At 47.0% G+C, this 18,212-nt stretch overlaps 1 protein-coding gene across 1 annotated transcript; it reads left to right on the plus strand.

Moving 5' to 3' along the window:
* Positions 1 to 48: 48 nt before the first annotated feature.
* LOC149337571 (neprilysin-21-like) lies at positions 49 to 12,793 on the plus strand. Its single transcript, XM_089554459.1, has 3 exons — positions 49 to 219; positions 9,784 to 10,113; positions 12,485 to 12,793. The coding sequence occupies exons 1-3, from the start codon at positions 49 to 51 to the stop codon at positions 12,791 to 12,793; spliced, it is 810 nt and encodes a 269-aa protein (XP_089410585.1).
* Positions 12,794 to 18,212: the final 5,419 nt, after the last annotated feature.

The following is an 18,212-nucleotide window of genomic DNA, read 5'->3' on the forward strand; positions in this document are numbered from 1 at the left end:
CACAACAGCACCGGCGTCAGCCGCTTCAGGCGATCAGCGCTCAGCACGATGAGGCACTTGAGGGCGCTGATATCGCACCTGAACGCGGCGCCGCACTGGGAAGGTGGCCTGGCGTACGTCAAATTTTCGCAGGTTCAGGAGGAGCTCCTGTCGTTCGTGGAACCAACGCCGTTTCTTAAGATAACGAATGCAGCACTTCACGGGTCGAAAAAGGAGGACGTGAGTGGTGCCTTGTCTACCAGCGCATTCCAGCCCAAGATACTATAATACATAACCCGTTCAGCGCCATTTTTTTGTTTTCATGGAAAATAAATATTTTTACCCTGAAATAGCAATTCAGACATCAAGAAGCACAATAGGTTAGGTAGCAGCGTTGTGTACCAGCCAATAGATTTTGTATGGATGCGCAATATTTCGCACAAATGGTTACTGTGGCTGAAAACATTACCATACACAGATGAAATTTATTTAGCAAATACAACATAGATCTCGGGACAGTTTTATTTTTAAAGCTGCACTTTGATTCTGAAATGTAACAAAAATGAATTTACAACAGGCTAGAAAATACGTGTACAAAAATGATCTCCTACTTCCTGTAAAATCATCTGTGTTGCCGTAATCCACGCCCACCCCTCATGTAATACCACGTAAATGAGTCTTTAGGGTATCAATATATAAAAAATAATAAAAGGTTTTTTTTTTCAAATCTTTACTCTGTATCGCCTAAACACTTGTCCTATCTGCGACATTATTGACTCTAAAGGCACCTGAAACGAAGAAATCACTGCTTAGGGCAGCTCACTTTGTCCAATAGCTCTGAGTTCGTTACGTACAGAGTTGTGTAAAGAGCGCCTAAAGGAATAATACGTACTACAGTGTAAGTGCACACGCCAAGAAGAGCGAGTTCACTACACATATCACTAGGACTTGAAATTAGAACAGGCTGAAAAGGCATCCAAACGGCGGTTTCCTATGGAGGAACTCTACTAAACTGAACCTAACAGGAGTACCGCAGTACCGTTTGCTGAAGGTACAAACTATGTGACCGAGAGATCCCCTCTAGACACTGTTCTCGAGCAGGGAGCTACGGGAGCAGGTTGAGCGTAGCGTAGTGTGTATGACAAAAGCAATCCACGTTCAGTGATGCCAGAGTTTTGTTTTATTTCTTGTTTCATTTTTTACGATGCTCCCAGAATGCTTTCTGGGACGGTATTCTGGGAGTGTTCATAACAGGTCGTGAATAGTTCAGTCCGCAGTCACTGTTTTGGAAGCCGAAAGGTGGGTGTGACAACGGTGTAACGACAATTGATTCATCAACTCAGCTCAGCTCAACTCTTCAACTCAGCTGAAACGCACTTGCTATTGCATGAATGATGACCGTGTAAACTTAAGTATCACAAGACTGGTGGGATCAATACGATACTAAATCATGGGCAACGCTAATCAGGTGGTTGTTGGAGTTCAACCTGGTGAGAGCTTCTATGCAGCAAACGAGATCGAATATGGTGGCGGATGGCGTTCGCTGATTCTTTGAGAATGAGTACACGCCATTATGAGCCCCCAGAATTGAGAGGTGTTCACAAAGTGGAGACTCAGAGAATACGCGTGTTGACGCGAAGGTCATCGTAACACTGTATTTTGAGGCCAGAGGTGGCCAACAATTGAAAGCGACACAGGAATATGGAAATAATAATACTTTGTGCTCCCTTAACGAGCCGAAATAAAGAGAATGTTTATCAAAAGCAGCCGATCAATTAAATTCGACAGGGTGTGTCTAGCTTGCCGCTAAGGGGTTCTATGAAGGTTTGGAGCTTTGAAGGAGCAAGGACAAAATACAACCTGACCTTAAGGTTTTATGAGCACCAGCAGTACCTTCCTGTTCAGAATTCAGGCCACAAAAATGCCATTAGACTTTCCCACCTATAAACTGATTTGCCACTGAGCTTAATCAATGCCTGCCCGTTAATCCACATGTTGCAGACAGGACGGAAAAACTAGTATAATTTAGGGTCACCCATGCTAAACGGTGAACTGTCGATAAGGACATCCTGTCATTACTGGCTTTGCAGGTCTTGCTTCGGCCAATCGTTTGACGATATTTTTAAAGACGATTTATTTTATTTTCAGAATTTTTGTACTCCCATTATCTGTACGTAATTTCTCAACAGTCAAGGTTGTGATCTTGCTTCGATTGCGGTCGTCTTTGTGATGCCTTTATTAGCGCTGATAGAAGCACCTCCTTAGTAGCATTTTCACAGCTCAGAGCATCAACGCCAACGGCCGAAACACACTGGCTCCTGAAGGCAAATAAAAACCAATTGAGCACTTTGATGAAACGATTCCACAATTCGTAGCACCCGTAAATAAAGTATGAGAATGACTATACGAGAATACACCTTTATAAGCATTTTATAGTGTGCAAGATTTGGATTTACAGCGCTTTGGAGGGATTTATGCATTATTAAATTTTGCTTTGTACCGCGAGGGAACGCTACCAACGCCCGTCATCAGCTGACCGCCAATGGCGACGAGGTACATGTGCAACGCTGTGAAGGCTACGGAAGTAGTCCGCAAACAAAAAAATATAGAGAGGTGTATCACTCCGCGCTGTTCTGTGGCCGTATGGTCTAACGCGTCGCTCCGGAGAGTCGACAGGCTATGGGAGCGCGTGGGTTCAAATCCCGCATGACGAAACTTTTTTATCTCACATTTTTTTTTTCATCGCAAGTTGAATTTCGGGTGACTTGAATGAGAAAACTCGTTTTGTTCAGAATCGCTTGAATATTATGCCGTGTTCTGAAATGAACTGCATGCATCTGTTCATTTCATGCATACCGCGTTAATGTGAGCTGTCCGAAATTCGTTGTCAATGAGCTCGCACCGGCTTTTGGTCAGCAGTGGCAGTTATCTTCCCGATTCTGCAGCATTGTGACTATACTTTTTAGATGCAAGTGAGAGGTTTGTGCGAAAGATGACATTCATTCGTCGGATTTAATTAATTAGAACAGTGGTGAGTGCTCTGCAGTGGCCCGATTAACAAGTGGCCATCTGCAACTTTCGATTTCGCCGTTGCCGAGGAGCCCACTTTTTTTTGTGGGCCTCTCTTAAGGTACCTGGCATGTTATCAAATGTTATCAATTGTTCTGTGGAACCGGTTAGCGGCTGATCCAGTCTTCGCCAAAAGAGTCTTGGACCGACTTTGGCACTGTGCTGTAGAGTAGCCCAAAGGACTTGGCGAGAACAATTATTTTTTACTGATTGCAATGTTCAATGCATAATGTGGCTTCCTCGTGAAATAGTGGGCCTTCACCATGTCACGGCTGAACTTCGAAGGGGCCTTTACGCCAATGTAGGTCCCGTGGACGCATCCCACGACGTCTGTTATGCCGCCGCGCAGAAGGAAACGCTCCTCAACACACGCACGCTCGGCCGCAGTTGTGGGCAAAGCGAGCCACCGCTTCTGCACAGCCGCGTCGGTAAGGGCGTCGGAGACGTCCCTCACACAGCGGCTCACAGTGCTTTACTGGCGTCCAATAAAGCGGTCTGCGCCGACGCTACCCTGGAAGCTCCCGGTCGCGAAGAACCGGAGGGCGCAGAGGACTTGCTCTTCGACCGAAAGCGAATGAAGCCCGGTACGCACTCTCCGCAGGCGTGGGTCGTCGCCTAACTATTTGCACAACCATCGTACCGATTTTTTGGAGAGGCGAAAATGTCGCTGGAATTCGTCGTCGGCCAAGGCAGTAAACGGGTCCAGCCGGCCGTACTGACATTTGCCGTCAGAGGAAGAGATTACCCAGGCTGCTGCTGCTGCCGCCATGACAGTCCCGAGATGAATTCGGGGCACTTATCCGTTCACGAGTTTAGCTCCGAGTTCACCTGTCAGTCAAAGCGATTGGTCACGCCCCCGGCGTGCCGTACATAAATTATAGGCGTACGCGCTATGGGTGGGCCACTCCCAACATCCCTGCCGGCTACAGGTATGCTGCGCGGCTGTGCTGATTGCTGACAGACATCGACGATGTTGACCATCAAAATATAACAGGTAAAACGGACGTCATCGCTGATAAATCTAAGCACCTCTGTGAAGGACACGCAACGTGGAGAAAGCCGCCGATTTCTTCGCTCGCATACCAATATTGCACAACACTATAGCCTGTTGCAACCACGTAAGACACAGCACATCGCTGAAGGCGCGTCACACCTGCTTGCAAGGCATCAAACACGGAGCACGACGACGAACCGGTGCTTGGAGCACGTCCTACTCCAACAACATCGCATCACAAGTTTTTGGCTTGGCCGTCCTTTCATCGGTGATAAAGCTCAGCATCAATGTGTCAAGCACATCTAGGATCGACAAACGATCGCTGCTCCAGACCCAGTGCAATAAAGTGTTTGTAATTTCCAGCACGCAAGCACTGCGTACTTCACAACCGTAACACCTTTCTCTGTTATAAGTCCGATTCCATTATTACAAACAGGATCCCTCACCTGCCCGAATGATATTAATGCGATGTCCCGGCGGTATACAACGGCGATCGACGTCAGTGACCAAACCAGTCCGCAAAACCTTGAAGTGCGCGACGTTAACAAATACTACTCAGATACGCGCGCCACCCCCTTCACAGCTCTTAGCGTCTGATGACATAGGATGAGTTGTGTCGCTGGGTAGCACGCTCTTCGCATCCGCAGTGCACTAAAGAGGCGTCACACACCACAGGCATACGTAATGAATCATTGAATACAGCCAAACAGCAATTTTTTTTCTCACACCGCATCACAGCCGCTCGCACGGCCAATTTCTACCGCTGAGATTCGCCAAGAGCGTACTAAAAACAATGGTTGGCCATAGCGGGGTGCGGCAGCGGCCGTAGCAGCGGAGAGCTCCACCTGAGGTCACTGCAGAGAGCAGCAGTGACGCGGGGGTGCAGTGATGTTCAGTTTTTTGCTTTTGTTTATTAAGGCGGAAGCCTTTAATGCCTCATCGTTGTAAGCAGGAGTTGTCGACAAGAAATGTCACGCTTTTCAGTTGGTCGAAACGGTCGTAACGTCACAGTGGGCGAATTTCAAACGGGGCCAATTGTACTTTGGCTACTAACCATGCAACCAATTAAAGGGATCGTATAGGGATGCTCCAAGTAAGTTTGAGTTTAGTTAATTGCTTACTTAACCAATTAGTCCAATTAACCTTTCTAGTCAGGCCAGATAAATAAATAAAACCGAGTAAGAAATTGGCCGAGCTTGGGAATCGAACCCCGGTCTCCGGAGTGCGAGTCGAGCACACTACCACTCGGCTATGCCAGCTCGATGGTTTGGAATGAACAAAGGTGCGTCTAGTGAATACGGTGTCTTCGTTCACTCCCATCTTCCTCCCTTCCCGTTACGGCGAGGTTCACGTGTGCACCGAGATATGCGAGACAGATACATTTCCTTTTCTCAAAATACAATTTACTGACGAGCAAGGCGTATTTGTCCGCGTTTCAGATTGGTCCAAATTGTCGTGATGTCACCACGCGCGAATTTTGACGGGTGTCCACCGAAATATGTGAGACAGTTACTGCGCAACTTCCTTTCCTCAAATACAATTTTCGACTAGTGCTACTGATATATGCGAGACAGCTAATGCGTAATTTCCTTTCCTCAAATACAATTTTCATTTTCTTCATTACGGCCCCTCTTTCTTCTTTCACTCCACTTCCTCCCTTCCTGTACAGTGCGGCTCAGGTGTCCACCGAGACGACAGAGAATTACTGCGCCATTTACTTTCCTTAAAAAGCGTTGCGTTCAAAGGGAAAGGCATCGCGCCGAACGGGTGGTGGCGTTCAATGGACTCCGTGGCAGCACTACAACACGCTGTCGCGTTCCACTCCTAAAGGCGAAGCTTAAGCGTCATTAATTGGCAGTTAATTAATGCACCAACAAAATGTGAAGTGAACAATCTTGTAGCAGAATGCAGCACTCAGGCTTTCGCCTTTCAGCACTTTAGCCGCTAAAGTTCCTCGTAATTTTTATGCAAGCCAGAAGATGCATGACTGTTATATTTTGATATACGACACAATAAAATGTATTATCGCAATGGCCGAAAAATAAGACAGATTCAGCGTGTAGTAGTTGCCCAGTCTATCCAGTCGAAGGCAGCGCAACCGGCGGCGTGTCAGCGCAGGAGCTCTCTCGTTTTCGACACGATGGGCTGCCGCTCTAGTTCGTATGCAAGCCACGCTGCAAGCAATGGCCTCACTATCGCCTCTAGCGGCAGAAAGTGTCAAATCTTTGTTAATTTCCTAAAGCTATGATTTTCAACAAAGCTTCATTATATTCAGATTTTAAAATACATTTGGAAATGAACAAAATGCTCATAATATTATCTGTTGCTTTTTAACGTATTCGAGAGAAGAGAAAGGGTTGATACAAGAGTGCACCTAGTGCGCACTGTTCGTCTTCGGAAATGGAGAGACAGATAGAGCCTGAAAGAGAAGACACGCCTTTGACGCGCCCTAAAAGGCGTGTCAAACAGCTAGCGGCGAGTGTGCAGATAGATAGCAGAGAAGTCACGATTTCGCGATTGCTGATATGGCGCTGATAACTTCAGGTAGCGCTGCGGCCTGGTATTGCGCAGTGTATTGTGTTTGAAGTGTGAAACAGGCGCGCAGGGTGCGCTTGTATCGCCTTTACGTGGCTTTATCTTTGCATTTTATTGTCCGCTGCCTGCGCACGTTCCGCGCTATCTTCGTTCACTGACTGCCGTGATCGCAAACTCGGATGAAACTCGGGCGAGCGCCAAACTCGGGCCTTCCGGCATAGCGCCCCAGAGCCCGTTTCTGTTTCGACCAAAAAAGCTTTATTCGATTGGTGGAAAGACATGTTACGTTTCTACAAATGTAACAGCCAACAATGCGTATTTGCTGCCGAATAAACGCCACGGTAGGCGGAAAGGGCAGCAGAGTCAATTTTTACTGGCAACAAAATTTACATGTAGTTGTTCTCAGCCTCCCTGATAATTTCACTTCACCCTCATGATGGGTATATATGTAGTCAATTGAAACGCGAACAAGCCAATTGAAATGCGAACAGCACAAATCGCAGATATTGTACTAGGGAGGCAAAATACATGAGCAGTTGATTTTCCCATCGAAGCCGAAAAGACCGCTCCCCTGAAATGTTAATCGCCCACGCCAGTATTTCACCTCCAGCCTCTAATATGCTTGATTTTTTGTGCTCGCATTTCAGGTGTCTTGTTCGCATTTCATTTGACGCTGATAGTACTTGTGCAGCAGGATGTAAAATTGCATTCCGTGTCTGACACTGCCTGAATGAGATCATGATATTTTTTTCTCAGCAATGGCTTAACTGCTAAGTAAAGTGCCCAGGTTCCGCAGCTCTCAGCATTTGGTCGAGGACAAGGTTGTAAGGATCCAACAGGCGTGCATCTACCGTCCGATGCCCCCCCCCCCCCCCCCCCCCCCCCCCCCTTCCTCTTCTAAACCGGTGGCCTGCGGAGCGAATGCAGAAGGTGCCGCGCCCACTTTACTGCGGCATCGCGGCCATTTCGGGCCTACTCCTACTTATCTCCCCCTCACCATCACTTCTCGCTGAGGGGTTCACCGATGAAAGCGTTAATGACGCCATGGCTTTGCGTAGACCAAAGCCCCTTGATAATTTCAAAGTAGCGACACACTCATCGGGGCTGCGCTTTCCTCATCTATTATCCTCACCCGGTAGCTGCCTGTGCTGCACACGGCACGCTTTTTATCCTAAGCGCCCTCTGGCCTGCCGCAGCAGTGTGTTTAAGCAAGTTTTTTATGCTAGATCAGCACCTGGGCGCTGTATAAAAATTTAAAAAAATCACGATAACAGTATCGAAAATACTGAAACAAACGATTATGAATAGGTTCTTTTGTTTTAGGCCGCTTGTGTAGGTTATAATAAGCTAAAACGAGCTTATGGCTGAATTCGTTTCATAGCTCAGACACTTTCGGTTTTCAAGTGTTTGTCAGCCCTGGTATTGTATGTGGCACGTGTCGATCTGCGTTTTCCGTTCTTTTGTCAGCCCACGCATATGAAACCCGGGTGTTTATTTAACCATCCCTTCTTGCAACAAATTAGTCAAGAGTGTGGCCAGTGTGGCCTGCGTCCGCGCGTGATCTCCTGATGAAAAAATTTGGTTTTTAGTTTTGAAGAAAGGAAATGGCGCAGTAATTTTCTGACATCTCGCTGGTCACCGGAACCACGCCGTAAGAAAATGGAGGAAGGTGGGAGGTGAAGAAGATAGAGAGAGAGGTGCCGTAGTGAAGGCCTCCAAAATAATTTTCACCCCCTGCGGAACTTCAAAGTGCACTAATATCGCACAGCACGCGGGCGCCTTAGCGTTTCGCCTCCATCGAAACGCGGCCACCTCGGCCGGGATCGAACTCCTGCTCAGTAACCGAGCGCGCTAACCACTGAGCCTGATGTGAGCGTGGTTTTTGCACTGCAGTTACGTCCAAAGTGTCTAAGAAAGTTCCGTAATTGCAAGTATAACAAGCAGTGCCGGAAAACACCGGCTGGTTACAACTCATCTTCGGGTTTCACTGCGTATTCTCTTATACGGGGTGTTTCATCTAAGACTCTACACAAGTTTAAAGATAGGCTTTTGAGTTAGAAGAGCTCTTTTTTCGGCATAGCGTTGTCACCAGTGCAGTACATCAGAATACAGCTAAGACGTACTGACTTGCAGGCTGGTTAACTGATATTGAATAGTTAAATTTTAACTGTTACTTTTGGGCTCCTTAATTATTGAGCGGCGCGTAGCTCGCCGTAAGGAGTGTCAATACCATCTTTTAAAATTTAAAAAACGCGGTTGCCCTGAGTGCTGCGACCCACCAAATTGGCTACCTCGGTGAGTTACGTGCACTGGGAAGGATGCATATCCGGCAAGCTTCAAGAAGGCGCATGTATTTTGGCGCGATGTAACCACAATTTGTTTGGCCACAGTATAAAGGGTAACCACGTTTCCAAAATTCTAAAAACTGATATAGATATTACATACAGTGAGCTACAAGCTTCGCAAAAATAAGTAGTCTGAGAGTAATCGTTAAAAAGTTGACTATTTATTTAGAAATCATCAGCCTTGTAGTTGGGATGTCTTAGCCGTAATCTGATATGACAAATCACTAGCAATGCTATGCCGAGAAAAGAGCTCTTCTAAAAACCCTTTTTTTTAAATGTGTAAAGTCTTAGGAGAAACACCCTGTATATCCGGCATAAATAATAAAGATGAATGGACGACGTGTGTTTTCTGGCTATTAAATTAAACCTATGATTATGCTCAACAGTTAAATGATGCAACTTTTGGCTATAGCACGCAAGAAGCGCATCGCATAAAGTATTATACCATGCTTCCGTTTTTTTTTTATTGGCAATGCCCTATCGCTCAACTGTGCTTGCGGAAGCAGCTATGGACGGGCTGTTAAGTTTCAAGCAGACGACACTGCAAAGGAACATATACTCTAGAAAGAGATGATTTTTTTTGTTTTATTTGTTGCGTAAAATAAATAAGCAGAAATCAGTCCACACTGTATTACAACATGAGAGGGATGAGTGAACCTATCGATGTAATTAAAAAAAAAAGCATTGGCCAGCTAGCGCTCTTCTCGTCCCTCCTTCTGGTCGCTTCTTACACCGGTCGTCATTAATGCATCAGTGGGCGCAGTCAGGCTGATGGTGGTGATGATGATGAAACTGCACTCAGCAGACCTTGAACTGACTTCGGTCAATAACTGCTCAATGTGGTGTACATCTGCACCGCAGTTCTTGGACGTGGCACCAACGGCAGTGCTGGACTCCATGCGACATGAGTTGCTTGCGTCCCCGGCGCTTCTCTTCCCACCAATTTCCACTGGGGATAACGCACTGCATTCCGATGTGGTCAACTACGCTGCTCTCGGTTCCATCGTTGGCTCCCTTCTTGCTCGCCACTTGGACCCCGTCACCGGCGTCTACGATCTTCTGGGCGTTCGCTACGGGCGGACGTGGTACTCGGAGAAGAGCGAAGCCACCTATCTTGAACAGCTGCACTGCATGGGCCTGAAGCAGGCTTCTTACGAAGGAATGAACGTCACCGACAAAGACGCTTCCGAGGTGAGCACCGCTGTTGCACCGACCGTAATCTCCTGAGCATGTCTATGGACATACATTGAATTGCATTCCGGAGAAGATAGTATCAAGATCACATTTTTCCAGATTCCTACTTTAAAGTGCAATATTCCACTCGGAATATTTTTAACAACACATAAAGTAAGTTGCAGCTTTATACTTTCGTGCTCCGCATATCGTTTTTGGGTAATTTCTTGTTCTGTTGAATGAAGCGGAGGAAGTTGATTAGGCACAATACAGTTTGGTGACCCGGGAGATTTCAATGTGCTCTTATGAATCGAAGGGTCCACTTTCACTGCAACCGACCAACACAGCAGCGTACTAAGTAAGGTTACTGCGCAGCGTTCTCCCGTAGTACTTGAATGAGAACTGGGTTCCTCTCTGTTTGTACTCTAAAACAGATAGTCGAGTTGAGGGTTTAGGCAAGACTACGTAGTTTGACGGCTATCTTGGGGGCTCTGTCATATAGTCACAATTGTTGACAAGTCATTAGGTATTTTTTCTAGTGTCATCCTAGAGAGTTTCACTTTTATTGGCCGCACCTAATTTGGTCTAGTGCAAGATGCTGCAAGCAGTGCAGCCTTAATTAACCTAAACGTTTTCCTTACTTATCGAGGACGTTAAGATATTGCTGTAGTACTGCGCGTGTAGAAGACATGATTAGATATAATTCGCTTGCGCCTAGCTAAGAGGCGGAAAGTTCATGCTGCATGAAGCATTTTTAAAAACTCTAGGACTGAGCCGCGATTTTGAGACAAGTGGGTTATTTTATGCAAAGAAAGAATATTTTGTAGATGCCGCGTAGAGCGACCAAGTCTACAAATTTTAACCAAAAATCTGGTAGGCTCTCCTTTCTTCTAAGGTGTGCCTGCGCCGTGGCGGCCGCTTTCGATTGCAAGAATTTGATGTTGATTTAATGGCTGAATTTCAGCCCTCTTTAATGAGTGCATGGACCAGGACCACAACCGATGGGATCTTCTGATTTATGAGGGAGACCGAATTGCAAAGACAGTGCAGTGTTCTCACGCGTCTTAGCGGCTTCAGAATTCGTGACCACGTCCGTGGAATGGCTGGCAGAAGATTTTCACTGATATGTTACTTTCTTCGATAAATTCCGTTAGAAATACCCCAATCGTTATCACTCCGCCTGTAATCGACATTGAACACTGCACCTTGAATGCATAGATGCACTAAAGGAGCGTGTGCAGTGTACCTTGCACCCTTCTGCATCTGTGTTTCTTGCTTAATTTGCAAAGCCTAGTCCTAAATACGTTGAAAAGCACAGCATGAGTTGAATACGCATCAGCCATCTGGAACCCGTCACAATCATGCCTCGCCGCTAACCTCGAAGCCATTCAAAGCCGTGCAGCACGATTTATCACCTCGAACTATTCAAGAAATTCCAGCGTCACCTAAATGAAAAGAGACCTCGACTTGCCGTCCCTCGAATCACGCCGCATCATATCTCGTTTGTGCCTTTTTCACACATTCTATTATCACCCACGGTCCAGACATGAGCTACTAACAACACCACTACGAAGATCTTCCCGTTTAAGCCACAGCCAGTCTCTAGCACGAATTTCCACCCACACCCTTGCAATGAGTAGCTCATTTTTTCCTCATGCAATAGTCTTATGGCATTCCTTACCCGAAAACATAGCCGAATGCACAGACAGAAAACAATTCCGTAATAAGCTAAAACTTCAGCCATCCTGAATACTGTCCCCTTTGTACTCTTTTGTTACTTAGTTTAGTTGCATTTCGGCGTCTTAGCGTAATTTTGTTTGTCTTGCGCTTGCTTGTTTGCTGTTATTTGACTTAGATGTATGTCTGCATTTTTTACTGTATTTTTTTCTTGCTTTTGTTTTTGCTTGCGTTCATTGTATTTTGTATTTTGTTCTTCACATTTTTCCACGTTCACGATTTTTTTACATCATGTTAATTCGCCTCCCCATATGTAATGCCCTCGGGCCCTTAAGGAGAAAATAAATGAAATGAAATTTATTTATTCATCGACACCTTCTACGGCCGAAGACGTTATTAAAGGGAAGAGGATACATGAATACTGATGCATGCAAGTGCAATAAACATTACCATTATATCATCAGCATATATAATGCACACATTACAGAACAAAAAGAAAATTAATTGAAACCATCTGATACCGCAACAATAAGCAATAAACAAAACAATGAAATCATGAAAAAAATAGCCTAAATCTTTGGGAAACGAAATTCGCACAAGATTTCAGACCTTCGGATTGGGCTCGAATCTAGCCTCCACGGTGTTTGAAAAGGATGATTAAAAATCCTCCTTGTGCCTGTAGAACTATGAGTAATTCATTATGTTTGCGCAGATATTGGCGCACGCGGTGGGCCTGAGAATGGCGTACGCCGCCTTTGGTAAGAGCGCGCAGAACCAGTCCTCGTCCGGCGTCGGCGGTGGCTCAGAGAAGGCGGCCGCTCCCCTGGGCATCGGCGCATCGGGACACGTGCACGACAGGGAGCGGCTCTTCTTCGCCGCCTACTGCTTCCACCTGTGCGGCATCGTCCTCCCTCGCCACGTGACGCGTTCCCTGCCGCTGAACGGCGAACTGCCAGAGTTCGGGAACGCATACAACTGCCCCAACGGCAGCGCCATGGTGCCTGAACAGACTTGCCTGTAACCACCCTGGACATCGCAGACTCACGACTTAAGGTGGCTGTATACACGCCCGTAGCAAGAAATTGTGCTATTAATGGGATTTTTGTATAGGCCGTTTTTTACGGACCAAATAAGGCCTAGCCTTCGTTACAGTTTCTGAATAATTTTTACTTGTTAGCAGCCTTCTTATATCAGGAAAAGAAGAAAATTATATGAAATATTTTTAGAGTCACTGCCGGGCTGAATCGCAGAAGAAACAGTTTATTTGTCTTTTGTTTCTTCACTGCGAACTTTTTAGAAAAGAGAGAATGGCCTCTAGCATCTTACGACGAAGGAAGGAATGACGTGCATGCAAATGGTTTGCTAAAACGAAAATAATAACATGCATAACACTTCATGAAGACGACTGCAGGAGAACGGACTTCTTAAGCCTTCTGGGATTTTCGCATTCAGCCAGCAAACTGCATTTTTCTGCATAATTTTTGTGTTTTAACCTATGTGATGAAAGCGTGCAATGCGACATGTACTTCGCAATCAGAAGAAATAGGCTGTTATTTTTCATTTAGAAGTCGTCGTTGATATCTGATTCTCGAGTTTATCCTGAAACTTATTGTACTGCAATGCCATTTCCTGAATACATGTATTTCCGACCAAGAGCGGTCCTAAAGCTTTGCTTGTAAAAGAAGAGACTGACTGTCAAGACAGAATTCAGTTGTTCATATTCATGTCCCTCAACAACCGTATTGTTTTAATATTTGCTTTTACCTCTCTCTCGATAAAAATCTACGATTGCTATTTTACGATAGACTTTGCGCTGAGTGGTCTCACTCTGCGTTTTTATTTTCAATTTTGAGCGATCTTTCATCCGGCGTTAAGTTTATATAGCTGATATGTTTGCTGCACATATATATTTTCTCAAAAATAAAATTGTACGTGCAAAAACTTCAAAATATGAATGTGAACTTCTTTATGTGCACGCAGATCGTGGTATGTTGGACAGAATGAATGTGCACGAGAGAAATATTGCTAAACCGTTTGAAACGACTCCTTCTCCCTTTCCACCAAAGAAAGGTTAATAGATGAATGTTATTAACGATCATATTTATTCAACGGTAGCCAATTTCTAAAACTTACCTTCTACCGCAAAGCATTTATGCCATGCATCAAATATGGTAACTGTTCAGTGACTTCTCCGGGGTGAATGCCTTCTGAAGCATGTACCACAACAAGTGGGTACTTTGAATCACCCGTCTAATGCGCGGAGAGGAAGCGCTGCTAATCGTCTGCGGCGGCATCACTGCCGTGAATTCTTGAAGGTAAAACAAACTAAATGGCCCAAAACTTCATAAACCTTTGAAAGTGGGTTAAAGGGGATCGTTTAAAACAGGATATTTAGAGTGAAACATAGATTTGTCTCAAGAATTGAGGTAGCCATACACGAAATGTACCGTATTTTACCAGGAAGTGTGGTAGCGATTGCGCTTACGAAACAATCTCTTACAGCATTGCTGCTGCTGTTATAGCTGAATTCTTGTTCAGCGCTCATGCTGCTGCGAAACGTCGCTGAGGCAGAGGGGAACCGTTCGCGCAGCCAAGATTCTCCTGCGAAGGCTGCCATACCAGAAGTGCGACGCCGGCATCGGCAAGATAACGCATTTCGAACCAGGGCCGTGCAACGAACCCGTGTCTCCGGACAGCGTCGGGTTGAACACTCTGCGTGCATTTCTTGTGTGGTACGTTTCGACTTGATTTGCGGGCGCTTGTAGTGATATGAAGGTTCGTGACCACCATTTACTTGTTCAAGATTATGCACTCTTGCCTCCCAATTACGCGCCGCGCCTTGTCACAAGCGCGAAGTAGTACCACATAGCATTCTTCCGCTCTATCCACTGCACTGCTGCTTGCACAATTGACCTATCTTATCGACACTAAGGAGCAATCTGCCAGGTTAGCGCGTAGGTTTTATTTATGCTCTGCTACAACCCATATGCCTGCCCCTGCGTTAGCTCTGCTGCTGCGCCCTCAATCGAAGCTTCTGCGTTGCTGCCTGCTCGGATGCTCTCTGTCTGTTCCACGGCGCGCTGCTTCGGCTTCTATACCAATTGACATACGCCCCCTGATGCCACGCCCCCTTTCCGAGTCTCTTTTATCTCTAAATTTATTATTAGGGCAAAAACTATTCTCCACATTCCGCAATGGTGCGGTGTATATCTCCTCACGCTGTTGCGCACTAGAACCGCGGGTGGCACGCCTGACCACGTGATCACAGGTGCGCCCCCCCCTGAGAAGTAGTAGGAGGCAAAGATACGGCGAAGCGCGTCCGTCTGCCGCTGCAGTTTCTGGGAAAACGCCATGGTATGCTGGCAGTAGCAGCACAGCAACAGATGGAAAAGGACGGTGCAGCAGCGGTAGGCTTTGCTCTTCGGCACCCGAAAGATCCCGTGGAGTCCACGCACTGAACGTGGCGCTGACAGGCGTAGCGGCAGGCCAAGAGCCACAGTCGGCTGCACGCCGCTGCGGGTGAACATTGGGCGCAATTGTTTTTCCAGTCCCGGAGTACTCCTCCGACTCCGCCAGGCTTGTTTTGTCGCCGTCGGCGGCCCGAGTGCATGTCACGCTACCAAAAACACTGGTCATAGGTCGAGTAAGTATCTTTGTCAGCCTAGCATGATATCTTGGCTTTCCACAGACAGTCTTGCGACTGGCCGGCTGCCAGTCGCTGTCGTCGGCAGGTCTGCGTCGGCGATGTCTCACGCTAGTCTGACATCCCCTCCGGAGGACTCAACCGCGGCCGGATTTATCGACAGCTGCTGCCGAGCTTCATGGCAGTGGCAGGAAGCCGTTGGCCCACCTCATACATGCGTGTACAATGCATTGCATAAATTTAGTTGATAGTCACCGGGGGCGTGTGTTTCCTGTTACATTCCGCCGTGATTGTGGCTGTTGGCGCAGGATAAATGCACTTCTGCGCTAATACGGTGGTTCGCAATTCGAGCCTGACGACAAAGAACCTGTGACTTTTTCAAAGCAGACATTCTATTTTTTGTCCTTTGCGGCACATGGCCATTTTTTTTTCGCCATCACTAACTATCTTTTGACCGCCACTTGCGAACAGCGCGCCACTCAATCGGGATATTTTTAACTTCTAATTTTCAGAACACCAGGGAGTCATGAGGAAATGGACGCGAAGGTGGTGATGGACTTCGTGACAAGTTTTATTCTTAGCTGCAAAATTTGACCAGTGAAATGCTTTCTGTGCTCACACTCACTATGCACAAGGAGATAGAGAACATTTATTTTCACATTTATAGAGGTTTTCGCAGTCGTTACAGGCCGCTAGGCGCTGTGGTTGACACTACAGAAATTAGAGTTAGGACAGGTCACCGCACTTCTTCGACGGGTGTAGAACTCACCGCTCTTCGTGTCGCCATTGAATACATCAGTCAGCAGTGCCCTCAGCGGTGGTCTATTTTCACCGATTCTAAAGCTGCCCTCCAAGGCTTACAAGCTGCTCTTCGCCGTGGAGCCCATGAACAACTGGTCGCAGAAATCCCACAGCTACATCACTCTGCCATCAACAAAGGACATGACATTATCTACCAATGGCTACCGGGGCACAGCGGCATAGGAGGCAGTCACCGCGCGGATGAGGTCGCGCGAACTGCTCACGACGACGGCGATTTTGTGTCGTCCCCATTTCGAGATCAGACACAGCGAGCAGGCTTCGCGCACTTGCGCGGGACATCACGCTTGCCGCGTGGAATTCCGGCCAACTTTGCAATTCCCGTTGAAAAACCTTGGACAAAGATCTGAAGCTCCGGCTACCATCAGGCCTACCACGACGAGAAGAAACTTTGCTGTGTCGCCTCTGGCTTGGTGTAACTTTCACCAACCACTACTCATTCTTAATCGGTATGGCTGATAATCCTGCATGTTCCATCTTCGGGCATGACCAGACCATAACCCACATTCTTTGTGACTGCCCTGCCTACACCACCGAAAGGCAGTCTCTCAGCCGTGCGCTGGAGCGTCTAGATCAACGCCCGCTCACGGAAATGAAGATTCTCGGCCACTGGCCGCGGCGGTCGTCGGCGAGAAGGCCTGCAAGGCACTGCTCCGCTTCTTGAGAACTTCTGGCCTGCACGATAGGCTGTGACTTAAACGAACAGTGATGTTTTAGAGCGACTTCGATTTTCTGTTACTCTCCTTTCTCTTTCTTTTTTTTATGCCCTCACTCCTTTCCCCACGTGTAGGGTAGCAAACCGATTATTCTTTCGGTTAACCTCCCTGCCTTTCCTCTTCTACATCCTCCTCCTCCTCCTCCTTGGACAAGGATGCCACACCTGGTTGCTGCTGTCGTGGCTTGACGTAGAAGGAACCTCTGTACATCTTCTTACTCGCTGGTCAGCGGGTGCTGCCACTGCGTCACACCCGGGTTGTCTATTTTCTGATCTAACTCTGCCTGCGGGCAGGTCCATGTTGCGCGTACGAATGTCGGTTAGTCCTTGCACCGCTGACATTCGTCGGTGTATTGTGTAGGCCAATCTTGTGCAGTTTATTAAGTGCAGATAGGTGCCTGCCTACAGCCTTCTGCTATCTACCAGCTCTTTTTTGATTAGCTCTTTCTGCGGGGCTGAGTAGCTCTTCCGCTGGCTCCTGTAATGATCTAGGGAGTCAGAGAGCGCAAGAGTGACTACAGGGTTTAAGGTGCCTGTGGTGCGGAGTACTGAGTCTGCTCGGTGGACATATCCTCGAGCTAGCTCGTCCGTTACCTCATTGCTTCTCATTTCCCCGTGTTCCGGAACCCACACGATTTCGTGTGTGCCGAAAGTTGTGCTTCTTGGTGCCTTTCTCATTATGCGCATTGTTGCCCTGTCGAATATGCCTCGCATGTAGTTCCTGCGAGCTTGTTCGGAGTCAGTGATTAAAATATAATTTGGTCCTGTTGCGTTTTCGCACGCGGTCGTTATAGCGATGGCGGCGTCTTAAGCGGCTTCTATGCTTAGACTGGCTGTCATCGCGCTCGCTAGTTCCTCCTACCTTCGTGCGTGCCTACAGAGACCTTCTTGCGCTTGCATCTGTACTTGGCTACGTCCCTGTAGACTGCACTAGGGTTGTCTCTGAATTCACTGTCAAGGCCTGGACCCTGGCGCGACAGACTGGCTTTCGACCGACAATGCTAATGAACTGGAACTATAACTGCGAAATTCTCGCCTTTATTTAGTATGTTCAGCGTGCGCGGCTCGTTCTGTAACCGTGCAAACTAGAAGCTCATGTCCAGATTTTCTGGACTTGTGTTCGTTAACAAAGCATTCACAGGCTGTGCATTCGTCATGAGCGATACTAGCAAACTGCAAATTTGGCTTTCAAATTCGCGCAGTGAATGTTTTTTCTTGTTACCCATACAAATATTTCTACAAACTGCACGATGCAAATCTAGA

Source organism: Amblyomma mixtum, chromosome 7 (genome assembly GCF_055824585.1).
Source record: "Amblyomma mixtum isolate Tamu chromosome 7, ASM5582458v1, whole genome shotgun sequence".
NCBI classification, from domain to species: Eukaryota; Metazoa; Arthropoda; class Arachnida; order Ixodida; family Ixodidae; genus Amblyomma; species Amblyomma mixtum.

Bases quoted from the DNA above. Each gene is read 5' to 3' on its own strand.
- LOC149337571 (XM_089554459.1), top strand. From the start codon at position 49: ATGAGGCACTTGAGGGCGCTGATATCGCACCTGAACGCGGCGCCGCAC. The intron at 220-9,783 runs GTGAGTGGTGCC...TCTGCACCGCAG, and splicing joins ACGGGTCGAAAAAGGAGGAC to TTCTTGGACGTGGCACCAAC. The intron at 10,114-12,484 runs GTGAGCACCGCT...ATGTTTGCGCAG, and splicing joins CCGACAAAGACGCTTCCGAG to ATATTGGCGCACGCGGTGGG.